At 37.7% G+C, this 24,548-nt stretch overlaps 1 protein-coding gene across 1 annotated transcript in view; it reads left to right on the top strand.

Moving 5' to 3' along the window:
* NOX4 (NADPH oxidase 4) overlaps positions 1-24,548 on the top strand; it is a 103,006-nt gene that overhangs the window by 18,067 nt on the left and 60,391 nt on the right. The window contains exons 7-10 of the mRNA XM_018071196.1: positions 4,436-4,516; positions 9,193-9,421; positions 11,405-11,569; positions 11,698-11,760. Coding sequence (XP_017926685.1) covers positions 4,436-4,516; positions 9,193-9,421; positions 11,405-11,569; positions 11,698-11,760 — 538 coding nt within the window. The remainder of the gene's footprint in view (positions 1-4,435; positions 4,517-9,192; positions 9,422-11,404; positions 11,570-11,697; positions 11,761-24,548) is intronic.

Below are 24,548 nucleotides of genomic sequence, written 5' to 3'. Positions count from 1 at the left end.
TAATCATATTCTCCTACTGATTAGAGTGTTAAAAATACCAATTTTCTTACCCTATTTTTCCCTAGCTTGCAGTAAAATTAGCACAGTGAATTTCGCATTAAAACAATTACAAAACTTGATTGAATTGCCTTCTGAGAAAAATACTATTTGATGAATGTACCCAGTTAAAAATGTAGATCTTTCAAATTATCAAATAGTACTTTTTTTATTTTTTTCTGTTTGTACAGGGAGGCAGTAAACTAAGCATATGGAAAGTTTTATCCAATGCATAAATTAAGTCCACTGGAAGTAAAATAAGATTGTATCCTTATCCTAATTATTTTCACCACTTAATTGTAACAACAAACTGTAAGAAAAACAGTAACAAGAAAACCCCCCTGCAATGAAACAAACTGTCACAAAATTATGCTACTTAAGTAGAATGTTGCTTTTTAAAGTTCTGCTTCTGGTTGTTAGATATATTCTCTTTAGTGTGAATTACAATTCCAAACAGCAATGCAGTGTTGACTCAGAGCAGCTGATGGGATTTCTGAAGGTTTAGTTCTCCAGTAGGTTCACATTCTGTACCAACATTATTGAACACATATGATAGTAACTGTGAGTGACTGGTATCTTGGAGGGTTTAGCACAATGCTGCAGTCTTCTTAAGGCTTGGATTCTGCAAGTGAACATGTAAAAATAACCCCGTCATTTTTATAGTGGTTGAATTCAAAGACTGCTCATGTAAATGCATCATCTCACTTCAGCCAACATGGTAGGATATATTAATTATGTATCTTCAAACATTAATGGTGCTCCATTGATGTGAGTTACACATGTGGTTTTGAACTTTGTTGAACTAATCTGTCTTTCCTGAGTAGAAATGTTATCTGGCAACATTATCCTGTGATTTGGGACATTAGTTCAGCAAATATTTGTGCATTTTCAGTAGACAAGACTACTTCCAGGGTTGAGACCTCTGTGAGGCACTGCAGGCTACAGAAGTGCAAGATTAGGCTGCTGCATGAGATGCCAGGATGGCTGCACACTACATAGTCCGTACAAATGGCTCTACTTGTAAAAGAAAAGCAGTTTTGGGAAGATGGAAAAATAACACAATTACTTCACTCTGTAGCAATGAGCCAGAACAAAGTCCTGTTTTCTTCAAGGCCATAATAAATTAGAAAAAAAAAAGAGAGAACATAATGTATTAATTATTGGGAAACTTATAAAAATATAGGTGGTTGTAAACATATTCTTGGAAATAATTTTGGGGTTCATGCAACATCTTTTGAAGTTACATGCTTTTTATTTCCTTCCACATTTACTGTAAGTGCAAATACATTCCCAGCTCTCTGCTGTCTAGCCAGAAGAATCAAAGCCCTGAAAAGATCATCTGCATTTCCAGTTACTTTAGCAATAGTTCCTATTTAGAAATGTTATCCTGGCTTCTCTCTCAAGCATAGACCTCAAGCTTGTCTTTATAGTGTGTTTTCCTAAGGAAACAAGCTTCTGAGTGCATGTCATTGTCCCTGTTTAATCTCTTTCCCTGTATATTCTGATGTACCCTATGATGGGTGAGCATACTGTATAGTCTTAGGAAAATTATTTGCAAATATTCACTGCCTCTCAGAAGCTAGGCTTTTCAAAAAGTATTTCAGAGACTATTATTCTCTTGGATTCCAGCCCTAATCTGCTCTTGCACACTGACCTGCTTAATAATTTCTTCCTTTGTATATTCCTCCTGAAATTTTTATATGCATGATTATCCCTCTATTTTCCTGCCTTTACTTGTTTAGTAAAGTGCGTGAATAAGTATTGGGATTGAATTAGCTGCTAATGTTTTAAAAGGGGAAAGTGCGTACCGATTTCTAAATTTTTGCCTTGTCACACATGAGAATTAGGCCAATATTTTTGGTTCAGTAGTTGTTTATCAGAAGGGTTATGAAGTTATCAGAAAACACAATAAATTCTGTCGATAAATTTTGACAATTCTGCTAACTTTCAAATTAATGTTGTTCACTATTTGGAAATCATGTATTTAAAAGAACATTAAAAAATAAGGTGCTCAAATGCCATCTATTTTTGTAACCAAATATTCCAATCTTCAATTTAATCTTCTAAAGTAGCACATAAATCTTCCTTTTCAAAACTATCTGTAACAGGGTTAAAAATATTTTTCCAAAACTGTACTACTTACTGTGTCCCCTTAAAGCATGCCAAACTCCCTGGACATTTCTCAGTGAGTTAACTATTGCAGGTCTTCACCTGCAAAATTCTAAAGTAGGTTAACCAAAACTAAAACTAAATATTCAACTTACCTCAAATTTTCAGTACTTTGCAGTCCTAAGAAATGCATTAGTTCTGTGAATAATGTCTATTTTGAGCTTAGAAGGAAAAAAAAATAAATGTTCTGAAGAACTATAAAAATATATGTGTATCAATAGGAAGATTATTGAATATGTTAGAATATTGCATATATCCATAGGATACACAGTTTAAAGATACAAGAAATACATAATTATCGTAATGTTGGAAAATATGTTTCATGGTAAGAGGTTCAAGGATTCACATCCCCTTAATTTAAGGAGGTGAAGTTCAGAGGGCTTGCTTACATTTAGGGGAATTTTATACATGTGAGGAACAGGATTTTATAGTACAGTTATCTGTAGGAGTGCTGAAAGAAAAATAAAATACTTAAGTGGCTAGAAACTGACATTTAGGTGTATTCAAGACATGCACAAGAAGTGTATGGTAACTTTAATCAGTAACAATAATTAGCTGTTGAAAGCAATATGTCAGAAGCAGTCCAAGAATTGACTTTTTGAAAAATTGGTGCATTCTGAAAAAGGTGCTCAAGATGCAATAAAAATTCTTTCAGTGTGCAGCTTTTGGTATTATAGCAAAATATGAATTTAAACCAGAGCTTCAAGTTCTGTTGTCATCCCTGCCCATAGCATGGGGCAAGGAACTAGGTGATCTTTAAGGTACCTTCTAACCCAAGCCATTCTAGGATTCTATGACCTGTTTCAGGACTGAGGGTAAATTTTGCTTTTTGTGCCTTCCAGTTGAGATGATGAGTGACTGCATGGAAATGCCTACCAGGGTATGAGGAGTTAGAAATGGTTTGAGCAGCTTCAAGGAGGAAAAAGTGTTAACATAGTGCTGACTGGGGGAAGGATGTCAGGGTGGAAGGGAGGTTTCAGAACCCCTTGCTGTTGCTAGGTACCTTACTTTGCTCCTTTGTTCCTCCTTTGCTTCATTCCTTGTTTCTTCACTTGCTTGGATTTTATTTTGGTAGCCCTCAGATTATCAAAATTATTTTTTTCTTGAAAAAGAAAACAAATAAGTCCTGTATTGACAGTCACAGATGCAGTATATGTGTCAATTATATTGAAGCAAGAGCAGTTAACTGGTTATGTAGAAGACCATAGGAGAGGAAAAATTCTGAAAAAAAAATAATTTAGCTGTGCCAAAGGAATAGCTTCTCAAATCATGTTCTCAGTGTTAAAGTTGTTTTTTTATTTAATAATTGGTTTGGCTTATGAATGGGAGTAGGTTTTGGTTTTGGAAGGGATTCTCCTACCATACTGTGTAGTGTGAAAGGTGTGTTTGTGTGCTGTGAAGTAGTGTATTTTCTTAACCATTTGTTTGTTGTTGTTTGTTGGTAACTATTTTACTCGAGCAAAAATCAAACAAGCTTAACAGAAAACAGTTCTGGGTGGATATTTTCTTTGGTCTTGGTTCTTTTCATTTTGCGTAACAAATTACTGATGAAAGGAAGTGTTCTTTTCCCTTCACCTCTCCTGCTCTCACAGTGTAATGTTCTTCTTGTCCCTCCCAAGACCATCAGTCCTAGAGCCATACTGTATGTGGCTTCCTGTACTGAAAATTCTCCTACCTGTGCTCTTGTTGCATTCTTGCTCTAGTTCCTGTTCCTCCTGTATCTCCTTACACTCTATACCCTCACAAATTTTTTACCCTTCCCACTAGCCCTTCTGCTGCTGTCCATGCTACCTGTTTATGTGTTGTAACCTTAGTGAAACATTAAATTGTATTGGGGCAGGCAGAATGCAAGGTGATGCTCACTGTAAAGGGGTTGAGTTTTGAAACTGCAGATGGAGGAACTATTCTAGCTATGAGAGTTTCATAGATACTAACTAGGACCTATGAAAGCAGTGAAGTCTCCTAATTTCAGAAGAGTTCTTCAGCTGTCTCTGTACTTCTACATCCCTATCTCTCTTTGTCAGCTTGTTACTTCTGTGCCAGTCACTTGTTCTTCTCAACACTTAATTGCGTGCAAGAACGGTGTGCCTGTAGGAAAACATGCTGGGCTTTGACTCTTCTACATGACTATGTAGCATATAATGATGTCCTGTGTGCACAGGTCTGTTTTTAATTTGCAGTGATTCCATCTAAGTTGAAACAGCACTGAACCGTGGTTTATTCTTTTCAGGGTTTCAAACTATGACATCTTCTGGTATACACACAACCTTTTCTTTGTCTTCTATATGCTGCTGATGCTGCACGTTTCTGGGTAAGTAAATGGAAAACACTGTCCCTTTTCCTGAAGCACAACCAGAAAGAGCAGTTTTCTTGATTGCTGCCTTTCCTGAGCTTGCTTGTGCACAGCGGGCCAACTTTGGGCCACCTTTGCTGTCCTATATGGTTTTTCAACAGATGTTTGTTTAAATAAATATCAGACTGTAGCTTGAAGTATTGTATGTACTACAGCCAACTAGAAAAAATTTCTTCACTTTCAATATTATTCCTTGTCCATTTTTCCAGTGTCTAGTGAGAAATCAAGAGAACATAGTTTCTTTCTCTACCCCCTCCTACCTGTTTAGTGAGAGAAGAATGTGAAGTAAAGTTGTTCATCTCTTGCATTTTCCTCTCTACCTTTCATTTTGACTCCTAAGGAGAGGGAAGGAATGACTTCTCCCTAATTAACTCTTTCTCACTGGTGTGATACAACATTTGCAAGTTTTTCTTCTTGTTTTCACAAACATCAGACCAGTATTAATGTGCTGAAGGTCAGGACTGTATCAGGCACAAACAAGCCCATCTCTATTGCGAGTTAAAGCAGCTTCCACGAGTTACAACCTATGTCTGCATGGGTTGGGGATTGAACTAGATGACCCTTAAAGGTCCTTTCCAACCCTAACTATTCTATGATTCTATGAAAATCTGGGCCATTAATGTCCGTGATATTTCCTCTATGGATGTAGATGCAGAGATTGGTATAAAGAAGGGAAGGTGTATTTGAATGAGGTGTATTTCTCCATGTCATCAAATATCTACTGAAACACAGAGTGCTTTACTGTGTGACACTGAGCACCGCTGCTTAAAGTAAACATGGAAAGGTAACTAGGCCTGGCAAGGTCATGGGAGGAATATGTTGTTGAACAGAAACATGCAACCTGAGATCTGGTGAATTGAAATAATGAAATAAATAATGAATGAATGAATGAATGAAATAAATAAATAATGAAATAAACAATTGAAACTCCTGGACACAATTCCTGTACTCTGTGAGTTTGGTTTTTTTTTTTTTTTTGCTTGTGGGTTGGTTTTTTTGTTTGTTTTTGGTTTTGTGTGTGTTTGTGTGTGTGTGTTTTGTTTTTTGTTTGTTTCTGTTTGTTTGGGGGCTTTTCTGTTTCTTTTTTCTGGGGCATAGCTCTTTTCATAGCTGGGAGAAGACAGATATAATGTGTTCTCCTCATCCTGGGGCAGGATGGACTTTTTCTAAATTATTCTTGACAGGTGTTTTTCTAACTTCTTTAAAACATCTGGTGACTGAGATCCTCTAATCTCCCTAGGTAATCTGTTCCAGTTATTGCCTTTGGGATATTTTTCATGTCCCATTTAATTAATCTCCTTCACTGCATTATCCTTTGCCCACTGTATTCCTAACCATGTTCCATTTACCAAGTTTGCAACCCAAGACTGTAGTAATACACCAAACATTGAACAGACATCTTCTGGTACACAGCCTCCTTAGTACTGAATTACAGAGGCATTCAGTGCAAATCTAAAAGAACTGAGTGTCAGTTAAAAATGGGAGGGGAATGAGTCATGGAGAGTGGGAGTCAGTTCAAGATGCCTAAATGTGTGTCTCCCCATATTTTCTAAGTGTCTTTCTCCCATTATGGTTTAATGAGTTCTGATAAATACAGTCAATGAAGCCCGAAGGATACTTCAACTAACTTGCTGTTACAAAGATTCAAGTGACCTGGATTGATTTATAGGCTCTATTAGTGATAACAGTAAGATCAAGAGAAAGTGGCCACAAGTTGTATGAGGGCTGATTAGGATTGGATATTAGGAAAACTTTCTTCACCAAAAGAAGATGCTTTAAAACAGGCTACTCAGGGAAGTAGTGGAGTCACCACTCCTGGAGGTATTTAAAAGACTTGTAGATGTGGTGCTTAGGGACATGGTTTAGTGGTGAACACAGCAGTGCTGGGTTAATGGTTGGACTCAATGATCTTAAAGGTCTTTTCCAACCTAAATAATTTGATCATCTCTTCTAAGAGTGAAGGAAACTTAGATATCTGCACCCAAATTACTCCTGAGTGGCATGTCTTGGAGAGCTGTGGACTCGTGGCCAGTTGCACTACAGAACAAGGCATCTTCTGTGGCTGAACTGTGCAGACAGTTTGAGTGAGGTTTTGCCTGTATTTCCACGATATTGCTGGATTCTTGTCTTGCTTAAACTGTTGTGGATACTTCTTGCAATATGACTTTGAAAGGTTTTAGTGGCTTAAGACTTGGTGCATATCTACAATCATTTATCTATATTTTAGGTCAGTAGTAGCAGCAACAAAAATTAGTTTATGTAAAACAGATGCTTGATGTTTCTAGTACCAGTGTAAGGAGCTATAAAACATACAAAATCTTTGGAGCCAGGTTCCCAGCTGATCCAAATTTGGTGTTACTGTGGTATTACTGTGGTCTATAGAGGCTGACAATAAGGCCTTTGTGCTCTCACTAGAGTTATTCAAAGATTTTTCTTCCAAAGGGTGAAAATTCTTATGAGTCCACCCACACACTGACCTTTAGCAGACCCCTCAAGCAACTTACCTTGAGCTAAGCAGCAGAAGATGGATGAGGAGATAGGAGCAGTGCAATTCCCAATAAAAACATTTGGAATCATTGATGTCTAGTTTATAAGCTTTAAAATCTTAAGAAATAGTGATATTTCTATTTTCCAGCTCCAGCCAGAAGTGAATTTTGTCTCTATTTTGGGCATGGAAAATTGGAGCAGAGCTTGAGAGTCTTGCAGATTCTCCATAGTGTGCTGGTCAGCCTGTAGCACACTTTTACATTACTTTCTCATTTTGTCTCACCCATTTTTGTTTGCTAAAGGTGTCTATCTCCTACTTCTTGACATTCATACTGAGTTTTTATATATTCAAGTGTTGCGTCTAATAAATACATGAGGATATATCTTGGATTTCTTAAGAATTGTGCAGAACTCAACCTTTCTGGGAAGTGATCTTGGGTGTGTAAGACTTGCCTTTCCTTGACAACTTCAGAAATGGGAGTAGTTGCAGCTGCTGTTAACAGACAGCTTTGTCATCACTGTTTGCCACTCAGCATGTTTGTAATAGTTTGACCAAACTAGAGATCACTGGAAGGTATTCTCATGTTTAGAGCTATTTATGTCTCAAGGAAATCCTCTTTTGGATGTTCTGAGAACAGAGAAGCTGTGGGAGCTGCTGACAGGCTTGCACACAAGGTTGACTGGAAAAATATTGCATGGGCTTTGACTTCCAGTTGAATCCATGAGGCACTATAATATTTATGAAGCAGGGAACTAACGTAATGCCAGTGGTATCTGCCACTTTGCAAATATGTGATGACCAGCAGTGATGGCAGATGCAAGCAGTAAATGCAGGCAGAAGCATGGGTGTAGGTGCAAGGACACTTCCCAAATGATTCTCCCAGGGTCAGATGTGGCATTTAGAGTGAGGAGGTTTAATGTCCAAGCTGACATTGTTCACTGGACCACGTGGGAAGCTTGTTACTGGCTGTCAGGATTGCATTTTTGTAGGGAAGATTGCCAGTAGCTTGTCAGAGCCCACTTAAGTTGGGAGTATTGCAGATGTCCTAGTTCTCTCTCTTCTTGTGAACTAAATTCTATTTCTACTGCTGCTGTGTGTTAAGGAGAGGAGGAGGGAGTCTATGTCCTTATGTTTGATTGCATACTTAAGATAAGCCTTCACAACATGGTCTAGTACTCAGCGGGCATGTCTCACCAGACGTTGCCTCAATATGCCTCATTTCCAACCCAGCACCATCCTATAGAGGTGTCATTCAGCCTTTTATTTGGTTGATGGTTGGTTTTTCTTTTATTTTTTCGCTGTTGTTGTTGTTGTTTGTTGTTTTTTGTTTTTTTTTTAAATATTCCCGCTTGTAGATTTACTGTCATCAAATACAGATTCAGAGACAAGTAGTGCTTCTGAGGAATTTTACTACTACTGTTATCTTTTCTTCCCTGTTTCCAATGATTCATTCATGTGCTGAGATATCCTAGAGTGTCTCAGGTTTCCAATTCTTTCTTCAGTTTCTAACTGCAGCTGCAAAGTTCTTACTTCATTTTACTACAAATTTAGCTTAGCTCAAAAAAAAAACCCCAAAACCATCAAAACCACAAAACAATTTGCAAGGAAGGTTCCTTGGCTATCATGCAGGACTTTCTTTTTTCCTTTTATCTGACAAGATTATATCCAAAGGAGGAAACCATAGAATTGTGTGCAAACCTGATAAACACAAAGTAGTAGGAACATTCCTGCCATTTATGATTTGGCAACTTAGGCCCCTTCTGCTACAAGACTCCCTTAGAAACAGGGCTTGCTGACTGTAGGGAGGATGAGTGAAAACAGCCTGCCAGTGTGAGATTGAATTGGAAATGTGATTACTTACTTTTTTTGCAAAGTTCCCACAATGTTTTCCCTCTTTCAAGCAGCAATAAGCTTGAGGCTGTTCAGTGTGGGAGTGCCAAGTGAGCTGGAAAAGTTAAACCTTGCCTCTAGTGACAGGAGGCTCTATTGTTGCAAATCTTCAATCTCATTGAAAGTCCTGCAAACAAATGGAATAAAAATTCTAACAGAAGATGAGGCTTATGACTACTCTCTAAAGCCCTCTCTGAATTAAGATAAGTTGTTTGTTTCTTACTTCAGTGTCTTTACTGTTCTTGCTTTCATGTAGGGGAGTGCTCAAGTACCAGACGAACTTAGAGGAACACCCTCCTGGTTGCTTTAATCCTAACAAAACGCTCCGACAGAATCTGACTGTGCCAAAGGCTTTTGAAGAGCTGTTTCCTGACTATGCTACTGAGCCTTTCCCAGAGGACTTCCCAGTACCAGAACCCTTTGTACAAAATCACTTTATGAGAATTTGTTCCGAGGAACCCAAGTTCCAGTCACACTTCCCAGAGGTCTGTATGATCCGACATTTCAGGTATTATAAGCCTTGCCAAGTCTTTCAGTCAGCCATAAGCACTAATTATTGCTTTTCCAGACCAGATGTTTTAATAATGGAAAATATTATTAAAACCTTTTGAGGCATTCAAAGATTTGGTGTGGAAAAATCAATCTGTATTAAACCCTGAGCTGCATTACAATGTGATGCATAGAATAGGGAGGGTGGAAAAATGTCAAGAGGTCAGCTGTAATATTTTTTGTACAACATGATAAGAGAAGTATTGGTCCTGCTATAAATGTGACTTTAAATTACAGCGTAGCACTTCAGAGCAAACATTTATGTAACATTTCATAAGGTCCCTTTGTAAGCTTTGTGTGACAGTAGTTAGTTGAAATAATCAAGCTCCATTTGTTCTCTTTTTTACCATGCAGATGCAAGTCCTAATACTCATTTCTGGTTTGCAATTGGTTGTGGTTTGGCTTTTATGGCCTGTTGTTTGCAGAAAGGCTTGTTTTATGTGTGGCATGGGTAAACGAGTATGATGACAGCAGGGATAGAAAAGCCTTTTCTTTTTCTGTTTTCCATTTTCCTTTTGTTTCTTTATGTTTTGTGGAAGCAGCTTTTTCTTCATCCAAATTTTCTCTTTTCTTTTGAGAAAAGATGAGTTGGGCTGTATTGGTAAGTAGCCTGAGGAAGCTTGCGAATATGGAGTTCACAAGTCCAAGGCCCACCATTCAAGATGGTCCCATAACAGACCTCACAGGAGTTTGTTATTATCCTTGTTTTCTCTTGAACACGTATGTCCCTTACGAGCTGTAGTGGGAACCCATTTTTCTATGGGGCATGAAGTCATAATAAGAAACAGTTAATTCTACATTGAATTCCTCCAACAAAGTTCTTTGGATTGGTATTTTGTTGTGGTGATACTCCTGAATTACAAGCATCAGTGTATAGCTGGCTCCATATGACCCAGAGGACAGTAAAGAGTCTTAGGGACTTAAGATACCTGCTTTAGAGCCAATTATGGGAGAAGAGTCATGGAAAGAGATGGCCACTCAGTGTTCTCCTGGCAGCTTTGTAACACTATTTAGGGCTTTTTTGGGTTTGGAAGTATTGTGATATCAAGATTAAAAAAAAAAAAAGGTTCTGTGAGCTACTGAAACTTTTAAGGCTTTTTTGTGGAAATTAATTAATCTCCACTAGTTGCAAGAGAGGCTGATATGTAACTTCAAAAATTGAGAAAGAAAGATGGGTGAGGATCAAGGGCACTTCAATGCCATAGCTTGAGTGACTGAGCAGATGTAGAATTAGTAGTTAAGTCTACCATAAGGTATTGGTAATTGACTCTTAGGATGAGATTTAGCTGAGCAGCTGCAAATGTTTCCATCTGGAGTAGTCACCCAGGGCTCCCTGGGCTCCCTGAATAATCACTGCAGAGAAATGGGCATTTCCAGGACATCTTCTGTCTAGCATACATATATTCCATGAGGGCAAATAACTTGTGATTCAGAAGTGCCCATTCCTCTCTGTTATCTATGATTTTACACTAGTTTAACATAAACATAAATTCTATGGAACAAGAATGAATCTTTCTTTGGTTTTTACTGAGATTATTGTAAGATAATAGTCAAGTAATATTACAAGACAAACAGTGTTTTTCCTTAAAGGTTAAACGATTATACAGTACTCTGATCTATTACATTTTGAAACCATTTATGTATTGTGTCTTTGGCTGCTGAAACCAGTTGCAATCTAACTACATAAAACCAGAATAATGTGGTAGCAATTGAGGTCATTAGCATTTTATTCTTGATGAGTTTTATGATTGAAATTCCTTGTGCTTGTAGATGATGCTGCTGGTTAGACTGATTAAGGCTTCAGGACATACTTGAATTTTTGCATGTAGAGAGATTTGAAGGCTAGATGTGAAATGAGGTCCTGCAAGTACTCATGTAGTTAAAACTCCTTGAGGTGACCTATTTTTTTTCTCCCATAGACCTGGTTTTGGATTTCTGGACCCCTGTGCTTGTACTGTGTGGAAAGGCTGTACCGCTACATCCGCAGCAATAAACCAGTCACAATAACTTCGGTAATAAGCCATCCCTCCAATGTCCTTGAAGTAAGGATGATGAAAGATGACTTTGAAGCAAGGCCTGGTCAGGTGAGTTAATGTGCCCCTAAAAAAGCACTGGTTTCCTGTAGCGTTGTCTATAGGGATGACTATTGATTTATAAACACTAGCCAATCACTGGATGTTCTGAAAGTATCTTTTCTGTTATTTTATTTCAGTATGTCATTCTACACTGTCCAAGAGTATCTGCCCTGGAAAGCCATCCATTTACCCTTACAATGGTAAGAAATACTGTTCTTTTCTGTACTTTCCCTTTTATTTGTATTTGGTAAGCAAATGGTCTTTATTTCTTTCAAGGTGAAAATTCTCTCTAGAAGAGCTTATGTTTCATTTATGAGGGTACTAATGAATGTGAAATGGCATGATTATTAGGTATGACAGTACTTGATACATATTTAATTTTCTCCACTGTTGAGAAAGTGATAATAGGAACTTTTTTTGAAGTCTTCTATAAGTGAAAACCAATAATAAATAAATGAATAAAATCCATGTGATGTCGATAATTGTTTCATAAAAGAAGTTTTAGATGTATTTGTAGACCTTAATGAAGAATGAACACAAATTGTAATGAACTTTGTCATCTTTCCTCTTCAATGAGAAACTCTTTCTGTGACTGCCTTTTCCAAAATTAGGTAAACATCAAGTTTAAAAAAGAAGTTTCTAAAATTATTTCCTGCTGTATTTTTGTATTGTGATACACCAATAGTCATACAACATTTAGATTATTACTTACTCTACTCAGTTGGTCTAGAATGGGAACTGAGGCCTCTGGAGATAGACAGAAATAAAATGAAATTTTATATAAATGTACCTGAAGTTCTTCAGGAGTACACAGTACAGAGACCTAGGATGTGCTACTGAACTGACTGACTGTATTGTTACAAAAGCAGAGTTTTTAGAAGAGAATATTAGTGACAGCCTTTTCCTTCCAAGGGGAATAAAGGCTTTCAGATTGCCTGAATTGGATGTTCTTCTTCAAAAAGATCATTGAGATAAACATTCATGTTTGATTCTTTTCTTTGTCCCCACTGAGTTATACCTAGTGCTGTGGAAAAACCGGGAGGTTTTACTGCTACCCAAAATTCAGAGGGCACAACCAGGTCCAACTCTTTGGGTTTGTAGGGTGTTTTATTTTGTTTTGTTAACTTATTTATCTATATGCTGAGCCAGGAATCACAGGAGAACCCCCACAAAATTTCACCCAGGGTAAATTTTGTGCTGTAAATCTGGGAATTAATCTCACTTAAGGGAAGCTGCCTCTGTATAGCTTGGTGAATCATTAATGGCACTTGCATAGCCTGAGTTTTTCAAAGGCTTTAATGCTTATAGAATGTGTAGGCAAAAGCTTAACTCAGTTGTTTTTCTACTCCCATCTGACCTACCTGTAGTTACCAATCAAGCTGGAACACTACTGCTGCTTCTTTTGTTGGATAATGATAATCCCTGGGTAATTTTTCTACCTTGGTTTAGGAGTATGGGACTTTGATCCACAGCAAGAACAGCATGAGGGGTGTGTGAGGCTTTGGGTACTGGAAGTGCAGTGCAGGAATGGCTGTAGCACAGTTGGGGGAAGACTGTGGTGTTCTTCCTGGCACTGTTGTCCTGCTTAGAATCATAGAATACTTTGGGTTGGAAAGGACCTTTAAAGGCCATCTAGTCCAATCCCCTCTGCAATAAGCAGGGACATCTTCAACTAGATCAGGTTGCTCAGAGCCCCATCCAACTCGGCCTTTGAATGTTTCCAGGGATGGGACATCTACCACTACCACTTTTCTGGGCAACATTTCTTCCTTATCTCTGGTCTAAATCTCCCCTCTTTTAGTTTAAAACCATTACCCCATGTCCTATTGCAACAGTCCATGCTAAAATGTCTGTCCCTAGGCACTATGTGATGTCCTGTTTATGCTGATGAAATATCTCACTGTGTCTGGAGCATGTGTGAAAGACAAAAAGTTCAAGCAGAAAAGACCAGTTCAGGCATATCTTTATACTTTTAAGTGGGAATGATAAGTAAAAGTGTAAATGAAGGGGTGAGTCACTGTGAAAGAGTCATGCAGATATTTTACTAGGCCCTTCCCTTTTCAAGGTTGTGTAATATTTACAATTTAGCTCAGTTTCTTACATAACACCAGGGTGGAGGAACACACAGAGAGGCTGTGTAAAGGCCCTGAACCCACTCCAGTTGCATTCTGGCAAAGCTCCCACATGTTTCACTTGTAGCCAGAGGGAGTTCTTAATTGTGACCAAGGGCACATTAGGAGACTTTATTAGCTTTGCACCCTTCCTTCAGGTATTTATATACTTTGATAAGATCCCCTTGAGCCTTCTGTTCTCCAGTCTGAACAGTCTCAGCTCTCTAAATCTATCCTCATAGGAGACATGTTCCTGTCCCTTCATCATCTTCTTGGTTGGATGCTATCCACTATGTTCATATCTCTTGTAGTGAGGAAACCAGCACCGGACATGGGTCTCAAAGCATGGTTTCACCAGTGCTGACTAAAGAAGAATAACCTCCCTCAACCCTTTGGTAGTGTCCCTTGTACATTCTGAAGTTCAGACACTTGGAGATCTCAGTTTTCTCTTACGATCAGTGTGGAAGCTGGCTTTTTTTTAACTTCAGTTTTGAAGTGTGCTTCTGCTGGTCTTTACTCACTAGTGACTTTGTACTTACTAGTATGACTGCTGGTCTTTGTCACCTGTTGGAAAGCATGAGAAAGCTAATGAAGAGATGGTCTAACATCTGAGATTCCTGTAGGTGACCTGCTGGACAGTTCTAGGTAGTGTTTAGTGGGTTACTCACTTGATAGCGTCTTCATTGCTCCACTGTCTTTGATTTCACTTTAACAAAAAGTTTTCTTTTTATCATGTTTTATGATGCTTTTTTTACTGATTTCTATACATAGCTGTACACTGTACACAGCTGTTACTGTGCTGTGTAAGACAGGGTGAGTAACATTTACAGTCCTGTATGCCCTCATGTCCAGTTTACTTGTTTTAGATAGGACACTATTGCATCTTACACTTGAATCTGAGCAGAACACAGTCAGCTTGAAAGTGTTTTCATCTATAGTTGAGAGAAATACTTTCTGTATATAAATAGTTGAGTGTTTGTAAATGGACAGATTATTTTTGTGTGTTTCCACTTGATGAACACTTTTGAGGAGATGTCTTTCAAAGTAACCAAAAGATATAGTCTGGAGATCAGACCATCCAAAGAAACATCAGAAATCTCTCTAGTGCTCTGTTTCCCGAGATTGACATTTCTTTACACTTTTCTGGAAGAAAGTGTGGAACTCATCTGCTATGGAACACAGCTTAGGTGTAATTTTTTTTAGACAATCTTTAAAGACCTTGAAAAAGAAAACAAACATTATCAATAGTAAGAATTTCCAGTAGTTAGGATGGTCCCTCTTACCAAAACTAAGAAAAAAGTTAGTTTATTCTTCCTCCCCTTTTTTTTTTTTTACATTTTATAAAGTGTTTGACTCCATTCTGGTTGCTCTTAATTTTAACCTGTACAAACAAGAAGAGACTAAGGCTTGCAGTTTACAGTAGCATTGAGTTTTTCTCCATCTTACATTTTCCCCCGGTATTGAGTTCCCTCTCTTTCTTTTTTTTTTTTTTTTTTTTTTTTGTCAATGAGTAGCTTCAGAAGTAGATTTCTATTTAGAATATATATTAGTGTCTTACAACAGGAGTCACTTTTTCTGCTGTGTTTTTGGAATTTCTTGCATTAGCATGCAGTGATTGGAAGCCTCATGGAAATAGCCTTGTGTTTTGCAGATATTAAGTGCTTCAGAGGATGTCCTGGGTTCTCTTGTGCAGCCTCTGCTGAGTCTACTACAGAGTCAGTGCACAAACTCTCACAAGTTGCAGTTTAGAGTAGACTGCTGTCTACTCCCAGCAGCTCATAAAGCTTGGTGACCTTGTTATTTCAGTAGTGTTGATTTTTTTGTGGCAAAGGAAGGTAGGAAACAATTACATCACCTCATGTAGGACTTAGACTGTAACAGACGTTGAAATGAAGACAAAACTAAGAGGTGAATTCTTCTAAATTTGGAGATGACTAAGATCTGAGGTTTGGTGAAACTTTTACTTTGCAACAGCAATCTGTAAATGCTGGATCAATAATCTGTTATTCCAAAGTTTTGATGGTTTTAGGTGTTGCTAGCTGCTGTCATGCCCTTGTTTCCCCTTGGACCTGAAATCTGAATATTCTGAAGTTTCCTTTAAAGACTTTTTTTTTTAATTGGCACATATCTCAAGTTACTCCTATTGATACTTAGACACAGGTAACTTGCATAAACACTTGTTGAGCTTTGTGTCTGTATAAGATGTACTCTGCATGCCAGCTGTCTAGTAGCTTCATGAGATAGAGTTAGAACAGGCAGATGGCTTGGAAGTTGCACATATAAAGCAAAAAATCAAAATAAAGAAGCCACAGCAAAGATCTCAGTCTTGAGACTCCAGTGACTGTGTCTTCGGATCCTCCAAAGAGTGTTGGATCTTCATTCAGTGTCTAGATCCCAGTTCTGGCAACAGGTAAGCAATGATCAACTACCTGCAACAAGAGGTTTGAAATATTTTTTGAAAGTAGAAATTTTATCCTGTGTTACAATCTACTCCGACCTCCCCTACTTCAGTGCTGCATAACAAATCTACTTTTAACTACTTTTAAATCCCACTGAAGTAGAACCTGGAAGAGTCTGGTAAAAAAAAAAAAAATCCAAGAAGTTATGTCATTTTTCTGGTTCTCCATCTTTTTGTGCAGATGGTTAATTTGAAGCAGATCACATCAGGAGGATTTGTAGTACCACATCTTTCTTCCTTTCCTTCCACATACAGTTCTGTATGAGGAAGAAAAGAAAAACTCCAGAGGATCTTGAATTCTGTTTTCATAGAAATGTATGATAAAATCCTTGCTATGTCACTTATGGCATGTACCAAGTTAGGGGGATGGTATATGTGCATTTTTTAACATGTCAAAGCTGAGTTTTTAGGAGAGGATAAGTTTGCATATGCAGATATTCAGATCCACTCAAATCCAGGTATATATTATTGAGGAAGAATACTTTACCTGATTAGTATCCAAGTTAAATTTCATAAAGTAATTATTACTGAATCTTGGGCAGAGAAACTCTTAAATCCATTAATCATCTCAGAATAGGTAGAAGAATTACCTGGAAGAGATTTCTGAATGTACATTACAAGTTTTATACTGTATGTAAGTGACTGAGAACTATTACTTATTCATAGATTTTCTACCTTTAAAGTTCTTGGTTTGGTTTGATTTTTTTTAATTATTTTTTTTTTTGGTAGATTGAGTTTTCCTTGTTATCTCTGCACCTCTGTTTAAGTCCATTTGGTATCTGGATTTGGGCACGATGGGATTACAAGGTGGTGACCCTGATCTGTACATTTATGTTTTTGGGCTTGATTCCTTGTCAGAAAAGTCTTAGCAAATAATATATGAGTATAAACAACGTTGCAAGTAATACATTTGCTTTTGTAAGAAAAAAACAGTGTTTTGTAGACCACAGTTGTCTTTATTCATGTATAATCCAGGGTTCATTTGAAATCAGTGAAGATATTAACAGTCTAGAAGTGAAGTTTTAGCTCTAAGCTTCTTTAAGTAAGAAATTTTGTATTGCACAAGGAGATGATGGAGAAACACGTGTCCTGCACTGTAAACTTAAGAAATAAACTATCCAAAACAGGAAAAGCCTAGGGGCCAAATTCTGAAATACTTCATAAAAAAATGGAAAAGTTGTTGGAAGTTTGCCTGAGTAAAAAGTATGTAAGGACATCAAGAGCTAAGTTCATACTGTCAGATAAATACAATAAAAACAAAATCTAACATGATGACATTCTAATAAGATTTGTTAAATATCTTGTGCAAATAGTTATAAAACTTGTCTTTGTGAGATGATTTGCAGAGCATTTAGGGAAATTATGAAGTATCTTGCTGGCAAACTAAAGAAATCCCTAGAGTTTGTCTGCTCTTCGTAGAAGTAGACTATCTAGCAGCTGTTTGATGAAGAATTTAAGTAAAACAAAAATAGAATAGATTAATATCACAGATGTCTTTAGTACTTCCTTAGACTTTTTTGTTTGGTTTGGGGATTAATAGTTTTGGGGTCTGTATAAAAACCCTATGTAAACCCTGACTTTTATTTAAACTTTAAAATCCTGGATGACGGGAACACAGAAATTGTTACATTCGAGTTCACTAAATCCCAAGTTCTCCTTCAGCAGACACTTTAAACAGAATGTGGCAGATTCCTCTTATAAGCAGGGGTTTTTTGTTTGTTTGTTTTATTTGTTTGTTTTGGTTTTTTGTTTGTTTTGGTTTGTTTTTTTTTTAATACTATGAAACTAAATTTACAATATATAATAAGCATCTACTGAGTTTCACAAAGAAATATGTTTTCTCCCATCGAGAGGTGGTGCTTTTAGTTTAGCTGCTAGGTCAGGTTAGAGAAAGGTCTAGGAACTGCAGGAAAATATCAAAATGAAAAAAAAAACAACCTTTAACATGAATACTATTAATATGTGAACAAAATATCAGAAGAAATGAAGTCCCTTGCCTCTTGCTGTCCTAAAATTAAGACCATCTGACAGATGGGGATGTCTGCTTAAGCCTGGTAAAATACTGTATGTGCTGGCAGGGGAGTTTGGAGGAACAGAGGATTCTTTAGGGTGTTGGTGATCTGACTGGAAAACCTATTGATCCTTTGATGGTTTTTCCATTAGTGCCTCACACCACTGGGAACCAGTTAGCATGAGTCTGGGGTTGGCCCATAGTTTTTCCCAGGGATGATAGAGAATGAATCTCTTGTGCCATTCAGTTTCCTTGTTCATCTCTCGTCAGCTCAGCACAGTGTTTCTTGGCGATATGTCCATATACCTTTGGAGGACGTGGAGAGGCAGCTTGGGCAGGAGCATTGTTCAGGGATGAAGGCTTGCATCCTGAGCACCTCGAAAGGTTTCTTTCCTGAGGTAGCAGCTTGAAATCCATAATTTATATAGGCTGAATATTGCTAGGATTGAAACATTTTACTATGTTATAGGGAGCTGGACTCAATGATCCCTATGGGTTTCTTCCAACTCATGTGTTCTGTGATTCTGTGAAGTGTAATGTGTCTGCTGGGGTGAAAGGGCAGCAGCAAGTTTTTTGCTTTGGTTGAGCTGCAGAGGCAAAGAAATACTGATTAGTCTGTCAAATTGTATTTTTGTAGTGCATCCATAACAGAAATAGAATAGCAGTTGGGCTACTACAGGTGTACTAGAAAACAAAAAAAGAAATTTCGTGTTATATGTTCAACGATTTTTGTGTTTTATGCAACATTATATGTATTTTACAAGTATTGTTCTATTTACAATTCTAAGGTATTTGTTACATTAAAGATATCTGTTTTCCTGTGGTGCAAGAGTGAAATGAAGGAACAAATGGTCATAGATTCAGACCTAAGGAAAACAAAGATCATTTTGAACACTGAGAGAAATTTAACAACTGAGACTGCAGGGACTGAAGTAGCAAATGCTGAACTACAGACTCACGGGAACTAGTGGGTGTGGGTTTGTGGTTTGTGTTACAGAGCAAGTTAGACCCCAGATGACCAGAATGATCCTTCTTGGAACTGCAGCTGCCCAGTGATGCATCCTGCAGTGTTGTGGTGTGTTTTTTCCACTAGCTAGACTGGAGGTGTTTGAGGTTGTACAACAAGGAGTATATGGAAATGGAAAGTGAAAAGGAAAAGTGTTTGGGATATGTTTCTGCAGCTGGGTTGCTTGCAAGGAGTTGGCTGTAGAGCTGGGAGGGCTCTGGCTTAAGCAATGAGTACAGAAGACATGGTGGTCTTGCCTTGATCTTCCAAACACCCTTGATACTTAAATCATGTTCCCTGGTTAGGATTTCCCCACATTCAGAGATGTTATAATGTCTGCTGATGTCTGCCAGTTAAATTAGGATAGCTTTAAGGCCAAGTCTCTAACAGGGAAAACTTTTAAGCAAAATCCAATCTGTAAAATAACATGAAACAGAAAAATAAACAGAGATGTTTTAGTAAATCTCCAAGCCTTTGAGGGGGAAATGTGTTTAAAAGAATAACTCCACATAGTAACTCATTTTCCTCTGAAATTTGCTTCTTATGGGATTAATTAGTTAAAACAGGGATAGTCCAGTGTAGCAGAGGTCACCTCCTATGAGTTAGACTGAAGCCTAGCTACTATTTTTTGGCTACCTTTATATAGCATGCCTGTGTTTGTCATCACTCCTGTTAATTTTCTGATGTCAGAGTGAATCATTTTAGGAATGTTTATATCAGTTCTGTATGAAACCAGACAAGCTACAGCTTAGTGAGCTTCTGAGGTTCACATTTTCTTGTCAGTTGATGATGTTGAAAGCCTTTTATTTCTTTTACTTATTTTTTTTTTTTCCCTTTACAGGAGGGAAAATACATTGGTTGTGTCTTGTTCCTCTTTTTTTCCCCCCTCATTTCTACCTCTTTTCCGAACATGCCAAGTCTTTAATGTGTTTTCTTGTTCTGGGTAAGAGTTCATCTGAGTCTGGAGTAAGGATGGGCCAATGAACTGGGGTTTGAAGTGCAACTGGTCCACCCTGGCAGACAGTAGCATGGAAATGGGGTCTCTGTAATGTTTCCAGTCCTGGCCAGGATATCTGCAGATCCATAATAGGATCATATCATGGCTTTTTCCTCAAAGTGAAAGCCTTCTTTGAAAGAGTTTCTTTTTATTTAAACAAACCCCACAATGAGCTTTTTAATTTCCCAAATCAGACACTTTGTTCTTCCAGCTGTGCCACAGATCTTCTTTGTAGCTTTGGGCACTATTCAGACCACCTACTACAGCACCAAATTCAGAAGATGGTGTTTACTGTGGTGCAGTAGACTTAGAGCAGTATATCCACAGGAACTTGTAAGGAGGTTTATTTGCAGAGCCACATGGGGATATGTAACTTGGGCATCTCTTTCATCTCCTTTCTTCTGATAACAGATATTCTGCAGTGCTATCTTGGTGCATGCATTAGCATTTCCATGACAGCCTGTAATCAAAACCTAATATCTCTCCAAAGAGGCTTCACAATTCTCATGGAAGAGTAGTACAGAAGAACTGGATACATTCAGGAATTAAGTTTCTATTTTCTTGCTAGTTTTCTGTTGACTCACCACACTCCATGCGCTCCAAGGCCTAAAAAGTGTTTTAAAATATTGAATATTATTTAATACCATTAAAATAATTTTAGTAAGGTTTGTCCTTTTTCTTGTTCTGGACTTGATTTTTGACTGGGAGTAGATACCAGTGATGTTAAATATTCAGGGTATTCTAAGTTGGAGGCACAGATGCTTATAACATAGTTTTCATTTGCTTTATGTTGTGCTCTCATATGCAGATTTCTCCATTGCTCATCACCTAGAGCAGATTTTTGTACCCATATAGAATCATGGAATCACTTAAGATTAAGTACAACCATTAATCCAGCACTAAGTCCACCGCTAAACCATGTCCCCATCTACATGTCTTTTGAACACTTCCAGGTATGGTGGCTCCACCACTTCCTTAGACAGCCTGTTCCACTGCTGGACCACTATTTTGGTGAAGAAATTTTTCCTAATATCCAATCTAAACCCCCACTGGTGCAATGCGAGGCCACTATAGTGGGTATAAGGTATTATCACTGTGATCTAACAGTAATTAGTTTGCTCATTTTATATTCATAAAAAAGCAAGGCAGTGGGCAACTTAGAACCATGATTACAATGTAAAACTGATTAAAAAAATACATTTCAAGTATGTATTAATCTTGTGCATTATATATTATTAAGTTTATTGAAATTATCATCTAAATTTTATCTCAGCATAGAGATAGATAGTAGAGCGGTAGTTACTGGCAAGCGTAATTAATTTGGTGGTTTATAAGCATAAAGTTCTCCAGGTATTGTTGCAAAATTCTTATGTGATAACTTGCATTTGTATTCCAAGTTAACTTGAAAAAAAAAGGAAAAAATACATGGAAAAGTGGGTGTTTTATGAATAGAATAAACTATATTCCATAGTTTTTATCTACGTGTAAGATACTCTACAAACGTGGGTAGAGCCCTTCCCAAATCTTTGTTCGTTAAGCCTAGCCATGATGATGATGAAGATACTCTAATTCTGTTGAATATGAAAATACATACAAAAATAAAATAAAATTAGGCATTTTAAACTTGCTCACATGGGATTACCAGCTCTGGGGAAATCTACCAGTTTACTGATGCTAAGAACATAGTTTAGTTTCTCTTGGGGTGTAAATCTGCACAACTCCTATTCAATTTAACAGAATTCCTTTGGCTTTCAATTGCTTTTGGAGGAGGGCCAAATTCTGACAGGTAACCTGATTAGTGTAGACATTCATGCCTGTAAAATCTTTCACTTTTAAAAGGTATATATTGCTTAAAGTTAGAATAAAATTAACATAACTTGAATAGTTACACTATCTGCAACTGTTAATTTGCAAATCATAGCATTTTAATCAAATGAATGCAGCAAACAAGGTTCATTTAACTCTTCAAAATCTGGAAAGGACTACTGAAAAGCACTTGTGACCCTTAGTTTAATGATGTCTACTGTCCCTTCTCATTACAGACTATTCAAGTTAGTGATTTACCTGTCTGGAAAACATGGTTTATTTAAGGAAAAGGAACTAAGAGAAATTATTTTTTGATTTTAAGAATGACTAATCTTTACAGTTTCCTACTGGGCAATAAAGAAAAAGTAAGGGGCTGCATGTAGCTCTCAACACAATACAGTGAATTGTTTCTTAGGGCTTCCACATTAAAAGCAGCATGAGGAAGTCCAAATGTTATTTGCCAGAAGACATTTTAAAAACAATTTTAGTTGGTTTTGTTCACAGCTGCAGAGAGGGCATGATGCATTGCTGAGGCCACTGATACACCTTTATTTGAACAAGGCAATAACTCTGACCTGCCTGGCTGGAAAGCAGATCAGCAGAGAATGACCAGGGGGTCCTGGTGGACACTAAGTTGACCATGAACCAGCAAAAAAACCCAACAGCTTCCTTGGCTGTACTAGGCTGGCTGTTGCCAGCAGGTCCAGGGAGGTGACCCTTCTCTGATCAACACTGGTGAGATATATCTGAATCTCTGTGTCCAGTTCTGGGCTCACTGGTATAAGAGAGACATGGACGTATTAGAGCACAAAGAGCCATGAAGATGACTAAGGAAATGGAGCATCTCTAAATATGAAGAGAGGCTGAGAGAGTGGGAACTAAGGGATGAGTGAAGAAAACAGAGCTAGATGCTCACCCAGTGACAGGACAACACAAAGTAATATACAGGAAGTTTCATCAAGACCTAAGAAAAACACCACTTTTTCTGTGAGAGTAGCCCAGATTGCCCAGAGAGGCTATAGAGTTGCCATCCTTGGAGACATTCAAAGCACAGTTGGACACTGTCCTGGGCCACCTGTTCTTGAAGACCCTGCTCTTGAAGGAAGATTGAAGTAGCTGGTCAATAGAGATGCTTACTAGTCTCAACTGTGATATGATTCTGTGATTTCATGAAGAAGGTTAAATATATAAGACAATATTTTCACTTCATTACACATGCCAAGTGGTCTGTTAATAACATAGGAAAGTTTACCCACTTCCATGATTAAACTTTTGAAAAACTGTCTTTGAATATTTCTTAAGCTGCTGCAATATATTCTCTAACAGTCTTGAGAAAGCCACAGTTTGGAAACTTAATTGTCTTCATGGAGATGAGAGAGGAAAGTAAGTGATCCATTCAGGAAAAAATGTAAATACAAATTTCAAAGTTATAATTACAAGTATATAGGAAAGTCTAAAGTTGGAAGAGGCTTCTGGAGATCATTTGGCTTGACCTTCTGGTGCAAGGGCTTTAGATTAGGTTATTCAGAGTCACGTGAAGCTGAATTAGCAGGAGAAATTCTACCATTTCTCTGCCTATTCCACAAGGAAGAATATTTTTCTGAAATTTCCCCTGAACAAACTTGTGTTCCTGGTCTGTTGTCCTGTTTCCATGCATGGTGCTGAAGACAGGAGAGCACTTTCATTTTCTCTATAGCTATTTTTGATTTCTTTGAAGACAGTGATCTCCTCAAGACTTCTCCTGTGTGGGTTGCACAAGCAAGTTCCCTTTTTGACCTCTCTTTGTGTGTCAGGTTGTCCAATCCTCTCATTGTTTTGGTGGCCCTTCACTGGTCCATCTATATGCTTTTTGTCTCTTGAAGTGGGAGCATTTCACTCCATGTAGCCCATATGGGCATGTTTCTTCTGGTAAGACTTAGCAGTACAACAAGATTTTTTCAGAACTCTCTGAGGAGCTCTCATATCCAGTTATAAGTATCAAAATAGATTTCCTACAGTTTAAAGAGAAATAAATCTCACTTTTATTGGATAATTTTTTAGAGTAGTGCAGAAAGGAGTTAGTCGCAAGGGTAATGTAAAGTATAAAAGGTTTGAACCTGTTCTTGCTGGAGACAAGGGGTATTCTGCTATTAACTTCATGGAAGGAGGAAATGACAGACAATTTTATAGAAGGTGTACTGAACTGGAACTGTGGATAGTTAAAAGAAGACAATCAGTCAACCTCCTGTGAAACAGAGAGCTGTGCAATAGCCCAGAGTGAAAAATAAACCCTGCTAAAGGCTCTTACAGAAACCTCCAGGAGAACAGACCTTTTTTACTGCCAGTACACAACTTTCTACCTGAGAGGCTGCTTACCTGCTTTTATATGGAGAATTGGTCTTTGATATTTTTGTAGGAAGACATTGCAACTAGGCATAGCAAATCATGGCCTCATTTTGTGAAGTTTACGAGCATCCCTCCCTTAATGTCGTTTTGCTTTTGAAGTCTGAAACTTGCTGAAATAATTGGGACTCCAGGCTTCTTTACCCCATTTTTATAGGAAAACTTGGAAGATGACAAGAAGTTAAATATAAGTATGTTTAGTAATCAGCAATCTTAA

The sequence above is a fragment of the Manacus vitellinus genome, unplaced genomic scaffold (genome assembly GCF_001715985.3).
Source record: "Manacus vitellinus isolate BGI_N305 unplaced genomic scaffold, ASM171598v3 scaffold_2_pilon, whole genome shotgun sequence".
Lineage (NCBI taxonomy): Eukaryota > Metazoa > Chordata > Aves > Passeriformes > Pipridae > Manacus > Manacus vitellinus.
Note: the sequence above shows the minus strand (reverse complement) of the source record. Positions and strands in the feature narration are given on the sequence as shown.